The sequence below is a fragment of the Mirounga angustirostris genome, unplaced genomic scaffold (assembly GCF_029215605.1).
Source record: "Mirounga angustirostris isolate CCGP_5_RB_7025 unplaced genomic scaffold, mMirAng1.0.hap1 SCAF_8, whole genome shotgun sequence".
NCBI classification, from domain to species: Eukaryota; Metazoa; Chordata; class Mammalia; order Carnivora; family Phocidae; genus Mirounga; species Mirounga angustirostris.
In genome coordinates this window covers 10216394-10237211 of record NW_026991716.1, presented here as the reverse complement: position 1 = coordinate 10237211, position 20818 = coordinate 10216394, and the positions used below count along the sequence as shown (strand labels likewise).

The 20818-nt window shown below is 42.4% G+C and overlaps 1 protein-coding gene across 3 annotated transcripts in view; it reads left to right on the top strand.

The window, feature by feature from the left end:
* Positions 1-55: 55 nt before the first annotated feature.
* The window catches only part of KDM1B (lysine demethylase 1B), a 58697-nt gene continuing 37934 nt past the window's right edge, over positions 56-20818 (top strand). For all 3 annotated transcript variants that reach the window (XM_064597115.1, XM_054505714.2, XM_045866318.3), the window contains exons 1-6: positions 56-203; positions 4052-4151; positions 5599-5726; positions 6438-6527; positions 7086-7197; positions 13208-13324. In XM_064597115.1, coding sequence (XP_064453185.1) covers positions 4065-4151; positions 5599-5726; positions 6438-6527; positions 7086-7197; positions 13208-13324 — 534 coding nt within the window. In that variant the 5' untranslated portion in view covers positions 56-203; positions 4052-4064. The remainder of the gene's footprint in view (positions 204-4051; positions 4152-5598; positions 5727-6437; positions 6528-7085; positions 7198-13207; positions 13325-20818) is intronic.

Sequence of the window (20818 nt, the reverse complement as noted above, 5' to 3'; positions counted from 1 at the left end):
GGGGACCCTACTCCTCCCTGGTCCCGCCGGCTCCTCCCACCCCGGGTCACGCCGTGACAGGGGCGGAAGCGGCGGCGGCGGCGGCGGCCGAGCTGGGGCTGCGGCTCGCGGCGCGGATCCTGCTGTCCTGTGCGCGCGGCGCGCGGCTCCGGAGAGGCGCCGGCAGCCCCGGGCGGCGCGCGGCGTCTCGCCCGCGCTCCGAGGTGCGGGGCACGCGGCTCCGGGGGCGGGCGCGGGGGCGGCGGCGGATTTCGGGTGACAGCTCCGCACAAAGCGGCTTGGCTGGGGTGCAGGCTGCCCTTCTCCCCCTGTGCAGCGCCCCTCGCCCGGGTGGGAGGTGGACCGGTGCACCGGGGGCTGCCTCCGCCCTCCCCGGATTGGGAAGGGGGTGCGGGGTCCGAGGGAAGGGGGGGATTCCCGGGCTGGCTTGTAGCAGCGACGGGCTTCCCCGATTCGTCGCGGGGTTGAGGGTCTCTCCTAACCGCCCCCCCCAGTGCTTCCTTTCTGTGCAGCGGCGCCTTCTCCCCCCGACTCCTTTCACCTCTCCGGCGCAAAGGTGAGCCCCGGAGGCTGTTGCTTCTCCGACTTGGGAGAAGAGACGAGAAGGCTTTTCGGAGAGCGAGGCGGCTGCAGCGGGCGCCGGGAACGTGGGGGCTCCCTCCTGGGCACTGTCAGAGCCCTGTCAGCTGGGGAGTGTCTGCGGCCCGCGGAGAGCCCCCGGTCCGGGGGTAGGAACTCCCGGGCGTGTTCTTGCCCCCCGAGGAGCCCGCCCAGCCTCGCAGGTGTTGTAGTAATAGCCGGGCGCCGCCACCACGCGTTCAGCCCCGAGCGGCTTTGCCAGGCGGCTGGGCTAGCTGCTCGGGGCCTGAGCGCCCGGAGGGGGCGGCCCGGTTACCGGAGCTGGTAGTCAACAGCCCGGCCGCCCGCAGGTGAAAGAGGAAGGCAGGCAGGCAGGCCCAGCTGTAGAAAGTTAAGGTTCCGTAATGTGGGATCGAGCCAGATGGAGGCCCAGCGTTCCCAGGGGTGGGGTGCGGGAGCCCCCAGACCACTCCGTTCGGGGAGCGCGTCACTCTGCAGGCATGCACACCACGCGACGCTCAATTTTTTTTTTTTTTAACCTTTTGTAGTGGAAGAAGGGGACGGGAGGGAAGGTTTCTTCAGGACGTATAGGAGAAAATGGCCATCAAGAATTAAATTGTCTTTCGGGCAGAGAAAGTAGTCAATAAAGCGTGGAGGCAGTTGAACGGGATCCGTATTTCGGAAAATTTCACGAGCGTGGGTGCAGTAAGGTGCTAGTCCTGCCGTATTTGCAGCGGCCCTGAGGGAAATTCTTGTTTCTGTTGTCCCTGAAGAAGTTTCTGGTAGTTTGTCTTATTTTTAGAAATTATGCTGATGCTGCTACACGTTTTTGTTCCAACCTGAAGTCTTTTTGGATTCGTATTTTTGTGAATTTTGCATTTTTTAAAAAAATTATTCAATAGGCTACTTCAGAAAAAACCTGGGGAATTATTAAAATAGAAATCGAGACATTGATTTACCTCCCCCCAAAACCTCACTTTTTTCTTCTAAAGATTTTATTTATTTAACAGAGAGAGAGAGACACAGTGAGAGAGGGAACACAAGCAGGGGGAGTGGGAGAGGGAGAAGCAGGCTTCCCACCGAGCAGGGAGCCCGATGCGGGGCTCGACTCGATCCCAGGGCCCTGGGATCATGACCTGAGCCTAAGGCAGACGCTTAACGGCTGAGCCACCCAGGCACCCCTCTTTTTGTCACTTTAAAAGAAAACCAAAGCTATACATTTAAAGTTAGGAAGAAATATGCTTATATAATTATATTGAACATGAAACAGATTGGTTATATTTAGTTGGGTGTGTTTATCAATTTGAAAAACCAGGAGAGACCACGTTCAGTATACTAATTGTTAGCACTTGTGATCAGTATTTCTAAGATTATACTGAAAAGTACAAAAGCTGTTGTCCTTCCAACTTAAAAATTTTTCCCTTCATCTTAAGCCCCAGAACCCCAGCAACAGTGAAAACACAGAAATTACAGTGTCAGAAAAGGATGAGGGAATATCACCGTTAATTATATACTTAAAGGTGGAAGTGTACGAACACTAAAAGTCTTGTATTTTTCCTAGAGAACACAGATTTAACAGTGGCTTTTATAGTCACTGTTTTCCTTTCCTCTTAACCATTTCTTGAATTATATAATTCTTCATTGCAATTAGATATATATTTTCCAGTACACAGTTGGATTAAAATGTTTGTTGAAATTTCCAGAAACTATGCTTTCTTTTGAGTTGCCAGTATTCCTGGGTGACAGGACCAAATGTTGCATGAAACGAGGCTGATTATATTTATGCTCCTAAACCCCACATTAGACTCAAATATTTTTGCTGCAATCCTTACACATAGTATACATTCACATATACTATATGTTTGTTTATATGTGCTTTGTGGCTTATTTTATGAATAATGTAGAACATATGTATTATATAAAGAGATTTGTTAGATTGGACAGCCTTTTGAAAATATAAATGTGATCCAGAAAGCCTTTGGGTGTAAGAATTATAGGTACACAGTAGTTCTGTTTACGTTAGTACTAGTGCTTTATCCAGCAGTCGAATGAGCAGTATAGAACCAAAAGGCAACTTATTTAATGCTTAACTGTAATGTATTTCAGAATATGTATAGGGTTTGTGCGTTCATAACTAACATAATGGTTTTGAGAATGTGAAGACTGAGTTAGAGGAAGGCTCTCTACCTCACCACCGATGTCAGGATTTCTCGAAGTCTGTAGGTGGCGAATGAAGTTTTTGCATGTGATGTTAATAATCCATGAAAAATGCTCTTCTGAATGTTAGTACAACTCATGGATAGGAAACAGTAAGATTACAAAGCCCTCAAAGCTTTTCTCCAAGATGAAGATTATATTTGTGGAATTTGTATCTTATAACACTTTTCCACTTTCAAATTCCTTACCCATAGGTATGTCCTATTTTCATGTTAGTGTGTGTGTGTGTGTGTGTGTGTGTAGTAAATACATGGATCAGGGAAGGAATTGTAATGATTGTAAAATCTGTTACTGCATACTTACGGTAAACAATTTTATTTCTGAGTTAATTGAAAAATTCTAATTCGATAACTCTTAATCTTTCATGGTTACTATGCATTATTATTATTATTATTTTTTTAAGATTTTATTTATTTGCGAGAGAGAGAATGAGAGACAGAGAGCATGAGAGGGAGGAGGGTCAGAGGGAGAAGCAGACTCCCCGCCAAGCAGGGAGCCCGATGCGGGACTCGATCCCGGGACTCCAGGATCATGACCTGAGCCGAAGGCAGTCGCTTAACCGACTGAGCCACCCAGGCGCCCCGGTTACTATGCATTATTTTTCTTATAGACGTTGGTTCTTGATGCTTATTTAACTGTGCTGTTATTAGGCCAGTTTGAAAGCTGGTAAATTTTTCTAGTAGAAGATACCAGTGACTGTCTAACTCAGTCCTAAATCCAGTAGTGACTGGATAGTGTGCCTGAGATTTTACTGAGAGGGAGCAAATGAGTTTTCTTTGTAGAGTATAATAAGATTGAAATTCAGGAGCTACTGAGAAGGCAGTAAGATGAAGAGGGACAGACAGACAGAAACCAGGTGTTTTTACTCATTGAATTTTACAAACAGCAGTATAATTGGTTTATTGGTCATCTGTGTGGTGTTTCTTATTTTTATATTTTTATATGTATGTACTACTAATGGGCAGCATTTATTAAATACTTATAGTTTGCCAGGTCTGGTGCTTTAAATAGATTATCTTACTCCTCACACCATACGATGGTACACACTTGCTGTGCTCATTTTATACACGGGAACACTGAAGCTTAGTCTTAGATTAAGTAACTTGAAAGTAAGGGCTTCACACTAGGGCAGTCTAACTGCAGAGCATATGCTCTTACCTAGTAAACTACATAATAACTTTGCTCCAGAGTGTTGAAAGTATTACTGTTTACTTATTAAATTAAAAAACTTTTTTTTTTTTTTTTTTTTTTTAAGATTTTCTGAAACAATGGCAACACCACGGAGGAGGACAAAGAAAAAAGCATCTTTTGATCATTCTCCGGATAGCCTGCCTTTGAGGAGCTCCGGTAGGCAGGTATTAATTCGTTTGTTCATTAATGCACCTGTTGGGTTTTGTTTGTTTTTAGAGAAAGAGTGCGAGCAGGGGTGGGTGGGGGGAGGCAGAGGGAGAGGAGAAGGAGAGAGAGAATCCTAAGCAGGCTCCATGCCCTAGCACAGAGCCCCTACACAGGGCTTGATCTCACAACCCTGAGATCATGACCTGAGCTGAAATCAAGAGTTGGACGCTTCACCGACTGAGCCACCCAAATGCCCCAAGTTTTTTTATTTTTAAGTCATCTCTACACCCAACGTGGGGCTTGAACTCCCAACCCTGAGATCAAGAGTTGCATGTTCCACTGACTGAGCCAGCCTGGTGCCCCACAACGTTAGTATGATTGGGGCTGAAGTATTAGAGATGAAAAGGTACAATTCCAGTCCTCAAGGAACTTGTAGCCTAGCGGAGAAATTCCCCTTGGAACAATCACGGCACAGTGAGATAAAGTGATAGAATGTAGAAAAAAGTACATCTGGCAGAGGGAACTGCAAAGACAGGGGCACAGAGTGTGAATCAGCATGAGCTGTTCAGAGAACCACAGCTGTGTGGTTGCTCCCAGGATGTGAGCTGAGGCCAGATTGTGCTTGGCTTGGCGTCATTCATAGGAATGTGGACTTCAGTTTGTAGCTGGTTGGCTGCTCTTGGCAGGTTACTTGCTGCCATCTCTTTTCTAGGGCTTTTTTTTTTTTTTTAAGAAAAATATTGAACGATGTAACTCTTTTTCTAAAATTATTCAGCTTTTGGGGGCACCTGGATGGCTTAGTCGGAAGAGTGTGCCACTCCTGACCTTGGGGTGGTGAGCAGCCCCATGTTGGGTGTAGAGATGACTTAAATACAAAAACTTAAAAAAAATAATAAAATTATTCAATTTTTTAAAATCTGCAGTACTGAGAGGATATGACTGTTCTAATTAAAGGGAAGAAAATTGGGGGGCGGCTCGGTGACTCAGTGGGTTAAGCATCTGCCTTCGCTCAGGTCATGATCCCAGGGTCCTGGGACTGAGTCCCTTGTCGGGCTCCCTGCTCAGTGGGGAGCCTGCTTCTCCCTCTCCACTCCCCCCACTCCCCGGGCTCATGCTCTCTCTCACTTTCTCTCTCTCTCTATCAAATTAAAAAAAAAAACAACTTTATTTCAGAGTGACTTTTGTTTTGACTGGTACAGCTTTTTCCTAAGAAAGGCTCACGTGCATTTTGGCTCTGTCCTCGGAGACCTGTCATTCGCATGTGGTTTCTGTATTTCCAGCAAGTCAGTGAATTATTTGCACACTGCAGGCTCAAGGGACTTGCTGTATCATCAGCCCCTCACCTACTGGCAGGGTGTTGTTGAGCTTCACAGCGTGGAAGTTGTTTCAGTCACGAACCTTCTACTTCCTTCACCCGGGGCCCTTCTGGGGGAAATCGTGTAACCTCAGCTGGTTCTTCCTCAGGCGAAGAAAAAAGCAACAGAGACGACAGACGAGGACGAAGACGGTGGGTCAGAGAAGAAATACAGGCGATGTGAGAAGTCTGGCTGCACAGTAGCGTGTCCTGTGTGCTTTGCAAGCGCTTCTGAAAGGTCTGTGAAGCAGGCGGTCGGCCTCCCCTCCCTGCCCGGGAGAGCATTCTTGGTGGGAGCATCACCCTCCCAAGATAGTTTTCCTAAAGAGAGAGATACTGTAAGTCATCTGACCTTTTACTTCCCGAGAAAAATCTTCAGTTAAGGCTTCTGAGTCAATAAAACCTGGAAAACAAATCCCATTTTTGTTTTTTAACCACAAAGAGGTGGTGGTGGTAGTGTTCACCGTGGCACCATAGGTCATTCTTTGGCTACGTTATTGGCTCTTTGACAGGTTCTGTTCGCCGGGGAGCCTGCTTGGTGGTCAGATTGCAGCTGGCTATTCAGTGTTGGGCCATATGTTGCTGCTAGAGACTGCCCAGGTCTCCTCCATACACACGCAGCTTGCAGCAAGCACAGCGACATTCCTTGTTTCGTGTCCTAAAACTCATTGCTCTGGGGAGTCCTGGGAGAAAACGTCTAAGCCCCAGGCCCTTGTGTGCAGCCAGCTGGGTTAGGTACCACAGGTCTTTAAGTCCCTGTGTCTTCACCAAGTTTTATTAGGTATCAGACATCCTTTTAAGTTTCCCTGGTCATCAGTTCTTGGTGGTTAGGATTCTAAGTGGAGATGGTACAAAATGGGCTCATAGGATGTGCTCAAGACCTGTTTTTAAAAAAGCAAGAAGAAATGCTTATCATTACCAAAGCTACACTTTTTTTTGCTATTTTCAGATGTGCCAAAAACGGCTACACATCCCGATGGTATCACCTCTCCTGTGGGGAGCATTTCTGTAATGAATGCTTTGACCATTACTACAGAAGGTTTGTTCACTAATTGTTGGAGCTTGCAGAGGGGATGGTGGGGCGGGGGGCGGCTGCAGAAGGGGTCAGACAGTTGAGATGGAGCCCCCGGGCTTACTGAATTATTCCACCCTTTCCGCCACGCCTGAGCTGACTACAGCTGTGCCAGAACTGTGGTCCAGTGGCTGGGTGTGTGCCTGCTGTGTGTGTCCACGCTCAGGGCTCAGAAAATCCGTTACGAGACAGTTGTTCTTTCTAGTCTGCAAGTTCTGAAAAATCTAGGCCCTGCTTTGCTGTTCTGTGACTGTGCATGGGGCAGTGATGCAGAGATTTGGGGGAGGATGCTGACAACTCTGGGGTGCTGGACAGACTGGAAGCCATCCCATCTTAATAGTTTTCCATACTAAACTGGAAGGAATGCACCCCTCCCAACCACTTGTTTGATGGGTGCGGAGATAACTTTCCCTCTCCTTATAATATGGCCGGTTAAGTCCTTGACGAAAGGCTTACTGACCTGCCACCTGTTTGGAAAACCTAGTGAACTTCTAGCTTGATATATTTATTTTTATTCTTTTTCAGCCATAAGGACGGATATGACAAATACACTACCTGGAAAAAAATATGGACTAGCAATGGAAAAACCGAACCTAGTCCCAAAGCTTTCATGGCAGACCAGCAGCTCCCCTACTGGGTAAAAAGTGTAATGCTGTATTGTCCTAGGAAACATTTGAGGAGCAAAAGGCAGGAATGAATGAAAATACTGATTTTTTTAGGAAGTCTTTATGTTATTACACTTATTCTTCTTTCTAGGTCTGTTAAAACACATCACTTTTTAAATTTCTGTTGAAAACCTTGATAATTCACATAGTACAAAGAAGCATACAGATCTTAGGTCGAAAATCATACTTTGCATATAATTTTTTGTAGCTTTTAGTTTATCGATTTAATTTTACTTTCCCATGTAGCCGTTCTTTGAAAATATATTTTAGTGATCGTATATATTAGATAAATATACTATCATTTAATAAATGATTTACTAATTTTAAAAATACTATAGGTAATTTTGAGCTTCTCTTGCATACTTCAATTTTTTTTATCGAAGCAAGGTTCACATAAAATGAACTATTTTTTTTTTTTTTAAGTTTTATTATTTTAAGTACTCTCTACACACAACGTGGGGCTTGAACTCATGACCCCAAGATCGAGAGTTGCATGCTCTTCCCCTGAGCTAGTCAGGTGCCCCCACATTAACTATTTTAAAGTGCACGATTTAGTGGCATTTAATACATTGATAATATTGTGCAACCAAATGCTAATTCCAAGGCATTTTCATCATTCACAGAGGAAACCTGTGCCCATCGAACAGTCACTTTCCAATCCCCCTCCCCCAGCCCCTGGCAACCACTGATCTTTGTCTTTGTGAGATACCTATTTTGGATGTTTTATATAAAGGAATCATGCAGTATGTGACCTTTCATCACTGGCTTCTTTCAAGTAGCATCATGTTTTTGAGGTTCGTCTGTGTTGTAATTCATTCCTTTTCATGGATAATATTTCACTGTATGGATTGGTCAGATTTTATTTATCCATTCATCAGTCATCTGTTGGTGGACGTTTGGGTTGTTTTCACTTTTTAGTTATTGAATATAGTTGCTGGTATGGACATCTGTACATGAAGATTTGAATACCTGTTTTCGGTTCTGTTTGGCATATACCTAGCAATAAAATTACTGGGTTGTAATGGTAACTATTTAATCCTTTGAGGGACAACCAGACTCTCTTCCACAGCACACTGCTGCATGGTCTTCATTCCCAGCAGCACTGAGTGGGGTTCAGATTTTGCCACATCCTCATCAACTCTTGTTTTCCATTATTTTGATTCTAACTATCGCAGTAGGCATGAATGAGAGATACCCCTCGTGGGAGTATCTCATTGTAGTTTTGATTTGCATTTTCATAATGATTAATGCATTTTTTGGGGTGCTTATGGACCATTTGTTTATCTTCTTTGGAGAAATATCCGTGCAAGTCTTTTGCCCATTTTTTAAAAATCATTGATTGTATTCCCTATGCTGTACATTTCATTTCTGTGACTTAATTTATAACTGGAAGTTTGTAGCTCTTAGTTGCTTTCACCTGTTCCATCCCTCTACCCACCTCGCCTCTGCAACCACCAGTTTGTCCTCTGTATTTAAGAGTCTCTTTGTTTTCCTCTTCGTTCATTTTTTAGTTTCCACATATAAGAAAAATCACATGGTATTTACCTTTCTCTGATTAGTTTCACTTAATGCAATGTTCTCTAAGTTCATCCATGTTGTTACAAATAGCAAAATCTCATTCTTTCTATGTTTGTGTTATAGTCCATTGTGTGTGTGGGTGTGTGTGTATCTCACTTCTTATTCATTCATCTATCGATGGACACTTGGGCTGCTTTCATATCTTGGCTTTTTTAAACAGTGCTACAGTAAACATAGGGTGCATATGTCTTTTCAAATTAGTGTTTTTGTTTTCTTTGGGTAGATACCCAGGAGCGGAGTTACTGGATCATATGGTAATTCTATTTATTTTTTGAGGAAACTCCATATGTTTCCCACAGTGGTTGCAACAATTTATATTCTTACCAACAATGCACAAGTGTTCCTTTTCCTTCACATTCTCACCAACACTTATTTCTTTTTTTTTTAACACTAGCCATTCTGATAGGTGTAAGGTGGTATCATTGTGGTTTTGATTTGCATTTCCCTGATGATGAGTGATGTTGAGCATCTTTTCATGTTTTCATGTTTCTTTGGAAAAATGTCTATTCAGGCCCTCTGCCCATTTTTTAATTGGATTATTTGTTTTCTTGGTGTTGAATTGTAGAAGTTCCTTATATAGTTTGGATATTAACTATTGGATATGTCATTTACAAATATCTTCTGTTCACTGGGTTGCCTTTGGGTTTTGTTGATGGTTTCTTCACTGTGCAAAAGCTTTTTATTTTGATGTAGTCCCAACTGTTTATTTTTGCTTTTGTCTCCCTTGCCTCAGAAGACATACCCATAAATCTGTTGCTAAGGCCAGTGTCCAGGAACTTACTGCCCATGGTTCCTTTTGGAAGTTTTACAGTTTCAGGTCTCACATTTAGATCTTTCATCCATTTTGAGTTTATTTTTGTGTATGGTGAGAGAAAGTGGTCCAGTTTCATTCTTTTGTATGTAGCTGTCCAGTTTTCTCAGCACTGTTTGTCGAAGAGACTGTCCTTCCCCCATTGTATATTCTTGCCTCCCCACTGTAGATTAATTGATCATATAGACATGGGTTTATTTCTGGGGTCTCTCCTGTTCCATTGACCTGTGTGTTTTGGGGCCAGTACCATAGTATTTTGATTACCACAGCTTTGTTGTATATCTTAACATCTGGGATTGTGATAGCTTTAGTTTTGTTCTTTCTTAAGACTGCTTTGGCTATTCAAGGTCTTTTGTAGTTCCATACAAATTTCAGGATTATTTTAGTTCTATGAAAAATGCTGTTGGTATTTTGATAGGAATTGCATTAAATCTGTAGATTGCTTTGGGTAGTATGGACATTTTAACAATATTCTTTCAATCCGTGAGTATGATAAATCATTCCATTTGTATCATCACATTTTTTCATTAACATCTTACAGTTTTCAGAGTACAGGTCTTTCACTTCCTTGGTTAAGTTTATTCCTAGGTATTTTTATTCTTTTTGGTGCAATTGTAAATGCGATTGTTTTCTTAATTTTTTTTTCTGCTACTTCCATTATTAGTGTGTAGAAACACAACTGATTTCTCTATATTAATGTTATATTCTGCAACTTTCCTGAATTCATTTATTCTAATAGTTTTTTGGTGGAGTCTTTAAGAGTTTTCTATATATATGTCATCTGCCAGTAGTGACAGTTTTACTTCTTTTATACCAATTTGGATGCCTTTTATTTCTTTATGCAGCAATCAGACAAGAAAAATAAATAAAAGGCATCTTTTTTAAACAACCCATTTTTAAATTTTAAACAAATACTTTCTCCTACGGGTTGCCTTTTCACTTCTTGATAGTATCTTTTGATGTGCAAAGTTTCTTGTTTTGAAGTTCAGTTTATCCATTTTTTTTTCTTTTGCTGCTTGTGCTTTGGTGTCCTATCCAAGAATCTATTGCCAAATCTGAGATTGACTCCTATGTTTTCTTCTAAGAGTTTTATCACTTCAGCTCTTTATTTAGATGTTTGATCCATTTTGAGTTTTTTTTTTTTTTAAGATTTAGAGAGAGAGTGTGCATGAGCGGGAGCAGAGGGAGAAGGAGAGAGAGTCTCAAGCAGACTCCCCACTGAGTGCAGAGCCCACCACGAGTTCAGTCTCACGACCCATGAGATCATGACCTGAGCTGAAACCAAGAGTCAGACGCTTAACTGACTGAGCCACCCAGATGCCCCCATTTTGAGTTAATTTTTGTATGTATGTGAAGTAGTCATCCAACTTAATTCTTTCCATATGGATATCTGCACTTTAAAGATTTTTTATTTATTTGATAGAGAGAGACACAGTGAGAGAAGGAACACAAGCAAGGGGAGAGGGAGAAGCAGGCTTCCCGCAGAGCAGGGAGCCCGATGCGGGGCTCGATCCCAGGACCCTGGGATCATGACCTTTGCTGAAGGCAGACGCTTAACTGACTGAGCCACCCAGGTGCCCCAATATCTGCACACTTTAAAAAAATAAACCTTATATTTTGGAATAATCTTAAATTTACAGAAAAGTTATAAGGATAGTAACAGAGAATTCCCATATATCCTTCATCCAGTTCCTCCTAACGTTATCATCCACCAACCATAATGTAAAGCTCAGAAATTAACATCGGTACAGTACTAATAACTACATTACAGACTTTATTTGGATTTCATCAGGTTTTTCTCCAGTGTCCTTACGATTCCAGGATCTAGCCCAGGATCCCACACTGCACTTAATGTGCATACTTTTTGACTAAATTTAACTCTGATCATTTCCTTAGGTTAGAACTGGAAAGCCTTTCTGACAACAGTGCTTGGATCCCCTTTGCCCTTTCCTGGTGCCAAAGCTAGTATTGAATCAGAAGTCATTATCCCCGTGGGGGAAAAGTGGATTGTATGGGTGGTGGTGATGCAAGGGGGAGGAAAAAGTACTCACGAAAAGGTTGGTCGGGGGGTGGCGCCTGGGTGGCTCAGTCGTTGGGCATCTGCCTTCGGCTCAGGTCCTGATCCCAGGGTCCTGGGATTGAGCCCCTCATCAGGCTCCCTGCTCGGTGGGGAGTCTGCTTCTCCCTCTCCCACTCTCCCGCTTGTGTTCCCCTCTCGCTGTGTATCTCTCTGTCAAATAAATAAAATCTTAAAAAAAAAAGAAGAAGAAAATCTCACACCAGTTAGGATGGCTACTATCAAAAAAGCCAGAAAATGACAAATATTGGCAAGGATGTAGAGAAACTGGAACCCTTGTGCATTTTGGGTGACAAATATAAAAAACAACCAGTATGGTGGTTTCTAAAATAATGAAGAGTGGGATTTCCATAGGACCCAGTAATGCCTCTTCTGGGCATATATCCAGAAGAATTGAAACCAGGATCTCAAAGAGAGATTTGCACTGCCATGTTCATAACAGCATTATTCACAATAGCCAAGAGATGGAAGCAACCCAAGTATCCATCTGTGGGTGAATGGATAAACAAAATGCATGCTAATATAGGATATAAGCATATGATGGGTATTACTCAGCCTTAAAAAGGAAGGAAATTCTGACCGTGCTACCCCATAGATGAACCTTGAGGGCATGCTAAGTGAAATAAGTCACAGAAAAGACAAATACTGTATGATTCCATTTGTATGAGCTACCGAGAGTGTTCGAATTCACAGAGACAGAAAGTAGGATGGTGGGTGCCAGGAGCTGGAGAGAGAATGCCCCGGGGGCCGTCTCATGGGCACAGAATGTTAGTTCTGTAAGATGAAAAAGCTGTAGAGATTGGTTGTGTCATGGTGTGAGTATACTTAACACTACGGAACTGGCCATTTAAAAAAAATTTTTTTTTTTTAAGATTTTTTTTTTTTTTTGAGAGAATGAGAGACAGAGAGCACGAGAGGGAAGAGGGTCAGAGGGAGAAGCAGACCCCCTGCTGAGCAGGGAGCCTGATGTGGGACTCGATCCCGGGACTCCAGGATCATGACCTGAGCCGAAGGCAGTCGCTTAACCAACTGAGCCACCCAGGCGCCCCTAAAAAATTTTTTTAAGCAATTAAAAATTTTAAAATATTGTTTTAAGATTTTTTTTTAAAAAGAAGAAAAGTCTCAGTGAAACCTCGCTGCCCAGATTAACTTTATGGCTCCTGCCCGAGTTCTGTGTTGGTAGAGCTCCCCAGGCCGATCAGGCCCAAGCTCTTTAGCACAGCCTTCAAGGGCACCTGGGAGGCCACCTGGGAGTCTCCGTCGTTAGGCGTCTGCCCCGCATCGGGCTCCCTGCTCCGCGGGAAGCCTGCTTCTCTCTCTCCCACTCCCCCTGCTTGTGTTCCCTCTCTCTCTGTGTCTCTCTCTGTCAAATAAATAAATAAAATCTTTAAAAAAAAAAAAAAAGAAAAGGTTGGTCAGATCTTACAGAAAGAATGGCAGAGTGAGTGGTGGAGGATAGACATGCTAGCTCAAGATTAGCCAACTCACTGACCTTGACATCTTGCTTTCCATCTAGGTTCAGTGTACAAAACCTGAGTGTAGAAAATGGAGACAGCTTACCAAGGAAATCCATCTTACTCCACAGATAGCAAGGACCTACCGATGTGGTATGAAATTGAATACTACTATTAAGGTATGAGCTCTGTTGGTTTTCCTTTTGACTTAATGGGTAGGTTGATTTAGTTGTAACTAAGGAGTGATGGTGTATATTTTTCATTTATTGTATTGATCATTTTGTCGGGATTACGGGCCCCCATCTGTGATAGCTTAACTGATTGAAGACTTTATTTTTTTCTCATGATAAGCAGTTTGGAAATAGCCTGTCCAGGGCTGGCGTGGCTGCCCAGGGAAGTCTCCGTACCAGTTTCGAGTCCCACCAGAAGATGGTTGCTGTACCATCAGCCATTGTGTCCAAATTCTAAGCAGAAAAGATGAGAAAGGCAAAGGGCAAGAGAGGTGTGCCAGCTGAGCTGCTCCGTCTTTTATTGGTAAAATAGTAGCTTTCCAGAAAGTTCCAACAGTAGATTTCTCTTTACAGCTCATTGCCAGAACAGGATCATGCAACTACTGTGAACAACAGTAGAGAGATAAAGGAAGGAAGTGTAACTGAGCATGTTGCAATATCAGTCAAAACCAGGATCCTTTTAGTAAGGAAGAAGGGATGAATGGATATGTTTGGGCAATTAGGAATCTGACATGGTTGATATACTGTGCCTTTTTTTTTTTTATGTGGCAATTACTTAGTATTTAAAATGTCTAACTTTTTTTTAAATATTAGTTTCAGGTGTATAATCTAGTGTTTCAGTAATTCTGTACTCAGTGCTCATCATGATAAGTGCCCTCCTTAATCCCCGTCACCTATTTCCCCATCCCCCACCCACCTCCCCTCTGGCAACCATCAGTTTGTTCTGTATATTTAAGAGTCTGCTTCTTGGTATGTTTCTGTCTCTCTCTTTTCTTTTCCTTTGCTTGTTTGGTTTCTTAAACTTCACATACGAGTGAAATATATGGTGTTTGTCTTTCTCTTACTGACTTATTTCACTTAGCATTATACTCTAGATCCATCCATGTTGTTACAAAAAGGCAAGATTTCATTCCTTTTTTATGGCTGAATAATATTGCATTGTGTATATATACCACATCTTCTTTATCCAGTCATCTGTCGATGGACACTTGGGCTTCTTCTGTAATTTGGCAATTGTAGATAATGCTGCAATAAACAAACGGGTGTACATATCCCTTTGAATTAGTGTTTTTGTATTTTTTGGGTAAATACCCACTAGTGCAATTATTGGATCATAGGGTAGTTCTGTTTTTAACTTTTTGAGGACCCTCCATACTGTTCTCCACACCAGCTGCACCAGTTTGCATTCCCACCAACAGTGCAAGAGGGTTCTTTTTTCTCCACATCCTCACCAACACTTGTTTCTTGTGTTGTTGATTTTAGCCATCCTGACAGGTGTGAGGTGATATTGTGGTTTTGATTTGCATTTCCCTGATGAGTGATGTTGAGCTTCTTTTCATGTGTATGTTAGCCATCTGTATGTCTTTTTGCAGAGATGTCTGTTCACGTCTTCTGCCCATTTTTGGTTGGGTTATTTGTTTTTTTTCGGTGTTGAGTTGTATTGGTTCTTTATATATTTTGGATACTAACCCTTTATCAGCTAAGTCATTTGCAAATACCGTCTCCCATTCAGTAGGTTACTTCTTAGTTTTGTTGACGGTTTCATTCACTGTGCAGAAGCTTTTTATTTCGATGTAGTCCCAATAGTTTATTTTTGCTTTTGTTTCCCTTGCCTCAGGAGACCTATCTAGAAAAATGTTGCCATGGCCAATGTCAAAGAAGTTACTGCCTGTGTTCTCTTCAAGGATTTTTATGGTTTCAGACCTCACGTTTAGGCCTTTAATGCATTTTGAGTTTATTTTTGTGTATGGTGTAAGAAAGTGGCCTAGTTTCATTCTTCTGCATGTAGCTGTTCACTTTTTCCAACATCATTTGTTGAAGAGACTGTCTTTTTCCCATTGGATATTCTTAGCATAGATTTTTGCATTTTATGTTCATCAGAGATATTGGCCTGTAGTTCTCTTTTTTGTGGTCTTTATCTGATCTTGGTATCAGGGTAATAATGCTGGCCTCACAGAATAAATCTGGGAGTTTTCCTTCCTTTTCTAATTTTTGGAATAGTTTGAGAAGAATAGGTATTGACTCTTCTTTAAACGTTTGGTAGAATTCAGCTGTGAAGCCATCTGGTTCTGGATTTTTGTTGGGAGTTTTTTGTTGTTGTTGTTACTGATTCAATTTCTTTGTTGGTAATTGGTCTGTTCAAATTTTGTGTTTCTTCCTGCTTCAGTTTTGGTAGGTTATATGTTCTACGAATTTATCCATTTCTTCTAGGTTGTCCAATTTGTTGGCATATTGTTTTTTATAATAAACTGTTGCAATTGTTTATATTTCTGTGGTGGTGGTTTTTTGTTTTTTTGTTTTTTGCTTTTTTAAGATTTTTTATTTATTTATTTGAGAGAGAGAATGAGAGACAGAGAGCATGAGAGGGAGGAGGGTCAGAGGGAGAAGCAGATTCCCTGCCGAGCAGGAAGCCCGATGTGGGACTCGATCCCGGGACTCCAGGATCATGACCTGAGCCGAAGGCAGTCGCTTAACCAACTGAGCCACCCAGGCGCCCCTGTGATGGTGGTTTTTATTTCTCCTCTCTCACTTGTGACTTTGAGTCCTTTCTCTTTTGTTCTCGATCAGTCTGCCTAGACGTTTATCAGTTTTATTGTTTTTTTGTTTGTTTTTTTCCCCAAAGAACCAGCTCCTGGTTTCATTCATCTGTTCTATTGTTTTGTTTTTTTTTTTTTAGTTTATATAGCACTTATTTCTGCTTTAATCTTAATTTTTTCCTTCCTTCTGCTGGTGTTAGGCTTCATTTGTTCTTTTTCTAGCTCCTTTAGGTGTAAGATTAGGTTGTTTGAGATTTTTCTTGCTTCTTGAGGTAGGCCTCTATTGGCTATATACTTCCCTTTTAGGACTGCTTTTGCTGTGTCCCAAAGGTTTGAATCATCGTGTTTCACTTTCATTTATTTCCATGTACTTTTAAAATTTCTTCTTGTATTTCTTGGTTGACCCATTCATTGTTTAATAGCATGTTATTTAACCTCCATGTATTTGTGCCCTTTCCAGATTTTTTCTTGTGGTTGACTTCTAGTTTCATAGCATTGCGGTCAGAAAAGATGCATGGTGGGCGCCTGGGTGGCTCAGTCGTTAAGCGTCTGCCTTCGGCTCAGGTCATGATCCCAGAGTCCTGGGATCGAGTCCCACATCGGGCTCCCTGCTCAGCAGGAAGCCTGCTTCTCCCTCTCCCACTCCCCCTGCTTGTGTTCCTGCTCTCGCTATCTCTCTCTCTGTCAAATAAAAAAAAAAAAAAAGGAAAGATGCATGGTGTGACTTTGATCTTTTTAAATTTGTTAAGGCTTGGTGGTGGTGGTTTTTTTTTTAAGATTTTATTTATTCATTTGAGACACAGAGATAGAGCATGAGCAGGGAGAGAAGCAGAGGGAGAGGGAGAAGCAGGCTCCCCACTGAGTCAGGAGCCTGGTGCGGGGCTCGGTCCCAGGACCCTGGGATCATGACCTGAGCCGAAGGCAGATGCTTAACCCAGGTGCCCCTGTTGAGGCTTGTTTTGTGGTCTAATATGTGATCTGTTCTGGAGAATGTTCCGTGTACACTTGAAAAGAATGTGTATCTGCTGCTTTAGGATGAAATGTTCTGAATATATGTCTTAAGGATTTAAGAGATAGTGTTGTCATACTGTTCCTATGTAACACTCAAAGCCATTGTTCTCTTGTTGACTTTCTTTTTAGATAATCTGTCCATTGATGTAAGTCAGGTGTTAAAGTCCCCTACTATTTTTGAATTATCGATTAGTTCCTTAATGTTTGTTATTAATTGTTTTATGTATTTGGGTGTTCCTGTGTTGGGTGCATAAATATTTTTTTTAAAAGATTTATTTTAGAAAGAGTGAGCAGGGGGAGGGGCAGAGAATCTCAAGCAATCTGAGCGAGGAGTCCAACATGGGGCTTGACCCCATGACCCTGAGACCATGATCCAAGCCAAAACCAAGAGTCCGACACTTAACCAACTGAGCCACCAAGGCCCCCGGGTAAATAAATATTTATAATTGTTAGGTTTTCTTGTTGGATTATCCCCTTTATTATAGGGTAAAATATATAATATTTATATATTAAAAGGCTTTCTTTTAAAGTCTGCTTTGTCCAATAGAAGTATTGCTACTCCAGCTTTCTTTTAACATCCATTTGCATGATAAATGTTTCTCCATTCCTCACTTTCAATCTGCAGGTGCTTTTAAGTCTAAAATGAGTCTCTTGTAGGCAGCATACATGGGTCTTGTTTTTTAATCCATTCTGTCACGCTGTGTCTTTTGAATGGAGCATTTAGTTCACGTACATTCAGTGTCATTATTGATAGATAAGTATTTATTGCCATTTCATTACTTATTTTGTCATTTGCTTTTGAAGATTTCCTCTGATCCTTGTCTTTTTCCCTTTCATGGTTTGCTGGTTTTCTTTAGAGATATATTTGGATTTCTTTCTCTTCATTCTTTGCATATTTGTTGGTGGTTTTTGATTTGTGGTTACCATTAGGTTTATATATAACCTCTTCGTCATGTAGCAGTCTGTGTTAAGTTGATGGTCATTTAGGTTTGAACCCATTCTTTTCTCCTGTCTTCCCCACGTTTTAGGTATAGGGTGTCATATTTTACATCCTTTTATTTTGTGTGTTCCTTGATTAATTTTTTATAGAAATACTCATTTTTGCTGCTTCTGTGTTTCCTACCCTCATACGATCATTTTTGGTCTTTCCACTCAAAAAGTCCCCTATATTTTTTTTTTTTTTAGGATTTTTATTTATTTATTTGTCAGAGAGAGAGACAGAGCACAAGCAGGGGGAGCAGAGAGAGAGACAGAGCACAAGCAGGGGGAGCAGCAGAGGGAGAGGGAGAAGCAGGCTCCTCACTGAGCAAGGAGCCTGATGTGGGACTCGATCCCAGCACCCTGGGGTCATGACCTGAGCCGAAGGCAGACGCTTAACCACTGAGCCACCCAGGCATCCCAGAAAAGTCCCCTATAATATTACTTGTAAGGCTGGTTTAGTGGCCATGAATTCCTGTAGGTTTCCTTATCCTTTCTTTATCTCTTCTCCTATTCCGAATGATAGCCTTGTTGGAAAGAGTATTCTTGGCTGCAGGTGTTTCCCATTTGGCATTTTGAATATATCATGCCACTGTTTTCTGGCTTGGAAAGTTTCTGCTGAAAAATCTGCGGATAGCCTTATGGGGTTTCCTTTCTCTATGTAACTGTCTTCATTTATATTACTGCTCTTAATATTTTTTCCTTATTGCTATATTTTACCATTTTAATTACAGTATGTCTTGGTGTAGATTGGCTTTTGTTGATTTTATTGGGGGTTCTCTGTGCCTCCTGGATCTGGATATCTCATCCCTTCCCCAGATTAGGGAACTTTTCAGCCGTTCTTTTTTTTTTTTTAAATAAGATTTTATTTATTTACTTATTTAAGAGAGAGAGAGTGTGAGTGCATGTGCTGGCTGGGGGAGGGAGAGGGACAAGCAGACTCCACACTGAGTGCAGAGCCCGACTCAGGGCTCGATCCCATGATCCTAAGACCATGACCTGAGCCAAAACCTAGAGGAGGATTCGTACCTGACTGAACCACCCAGGTGCCCCTCAGCTGTTATTTCTTCAGGTAAATTCTCTGCTCCCTTTTCTCTCTCTCTTCCCCTTCCGGGACTCCTATAATGCGAATGTTATTACATTTGATGACATCACTGAGTTCTCTAAATCTGTTCTCATTTTGCATCATTCTTTTCTCTCTTTTGTTCAACTTGATTACTTTCCATTACTCTGTCTTCTGTGTTACTAATTCTTTCCTCTGCTGCTTTCATCCTGCTGTTCATTCCAAGAGTGTGCTTTTCATTTCACTCTGCTATGTTATTCCTTTTCTCTGTGTCAAGGGTTTCAGTGTTGTCCTTTACTCTTTTCTCAAGTTCAGTAAATATCGTGATCATTGCTTTAAATTCTCCATCAGGCATGTTACTTATATCTGTTTCCCTTAGGACTCTGGCTGTGGCATTGTCCTTTTCTTTAATTTGGGGCACATTCCTCTCTCCTCCTATCTTGTCCAAGTCTCTATGCCTGTTTCTTTGTGTTAGGAAAACCAGCTACATCTATTCTTGAGGGTAATGGCCTTATGAAGAAGAGGTCCTGTAGTGTCTTGCTATGTAGTGTACCCTGTTCCCCAGCCTGGCGCTTCTGGGACTCTCTCCAGTGTGTGCTGGGAGTGCTCTGATGTTGTGTCCTGGACACTTTATCCTTCAGGCCAGTCATCTGCAGAGGCCCTCTTTGCTTTTGTGGGCAGTGTTTGGTTCCTGGCCTGATTGGTGCATTTTAACTAGAGTGTTGTGGCTTGCTTGTGAAATGGGACCCGTCATTACTGCCACCAGAACTTAGGCCTTGAAAACCTCCAAGGTGGGGAGATGCGGTGTGGGCAGGGGTTTTCACTGGCCTTTGGCAGTAACAGGCTGCCATGCTGGGATTTAGGCAAACGTGACTGGCAAGGTTGGTTCCCCTGGAACACAGGGCTGGGGAGAGGCTTGACGTAAGCAAGTTAGGTAGCAAATGTGGGCACTGGGCTGGTTCCTGTGGGTGGCTCTGTGTTAATGCTGAGGGCGGGCAAGAGAAATGGCTCCTGCCAGTTCCTTTGTTACCAGAGGCACCTCTCCATGATTGCTGCTTCTCTGGGACATGCTCTGAGATGAACAGCTAACCTCCCCACTTTGTGCCCCAGGTGGTCTTCAGATCACTGTTTTTTCCATGCTGTATGTCTGAGGGCTGTTCACCTTGCCTTCTCTCCGAGAGTAACCCCGATCGCCTCTGGGCTGTATCCCAGCCAACTCCATTGATCTTTAGAACTCCAGGCTTTAAGTCCTGCTGGTTGCAAGAACTCACAAAATTCCGTCCTTCTTACTTTCCAAGCCAGTTGCTATGGGGATTCGTTTTCCCTGTGCACTCCCCCCTGTGCTAGTCTTCTCTTGCCTGTCTCTGCAACCACAGCTCCCTCCTTCCTACAGCAGCCAGGATCCATTTCTCTTCCAAGCCACATCTCTGCACTTCTACGTTCTCCACTGTGGCCTTTTTCTCCCTTTAGTCGTGGAGTTTGTTCTCCCAGTCTTCAGATCAATTTCTGGGGCATTTAGGATGATTTGATCGTTGTCTAGTTATTTGTGAGACAGGGCAAGCCTAGGGTCCTCCTCCTCTCCCGCCATCTTCCCCCTCTGAAAATAAAGTTTTATTGGAATACATCCATGCTCATTCGTTACATATTGTCTATGGTTGCTTTCATGCTATAGTGGTAAGGGGTTTGTGATGTAGACCATACGATACACAGGATTTAAAATATTTACTGTCTGGCCCTTTACAGAAAATGTTTCCCAACCTCTGTTCTGATCCATGAGCATGGTATATCTCTCCATCTTTTCTTTAATTTCTCTCCAGAGTTTTTTCCTAGTTTTCACTGAGGGTGTCTTTTATT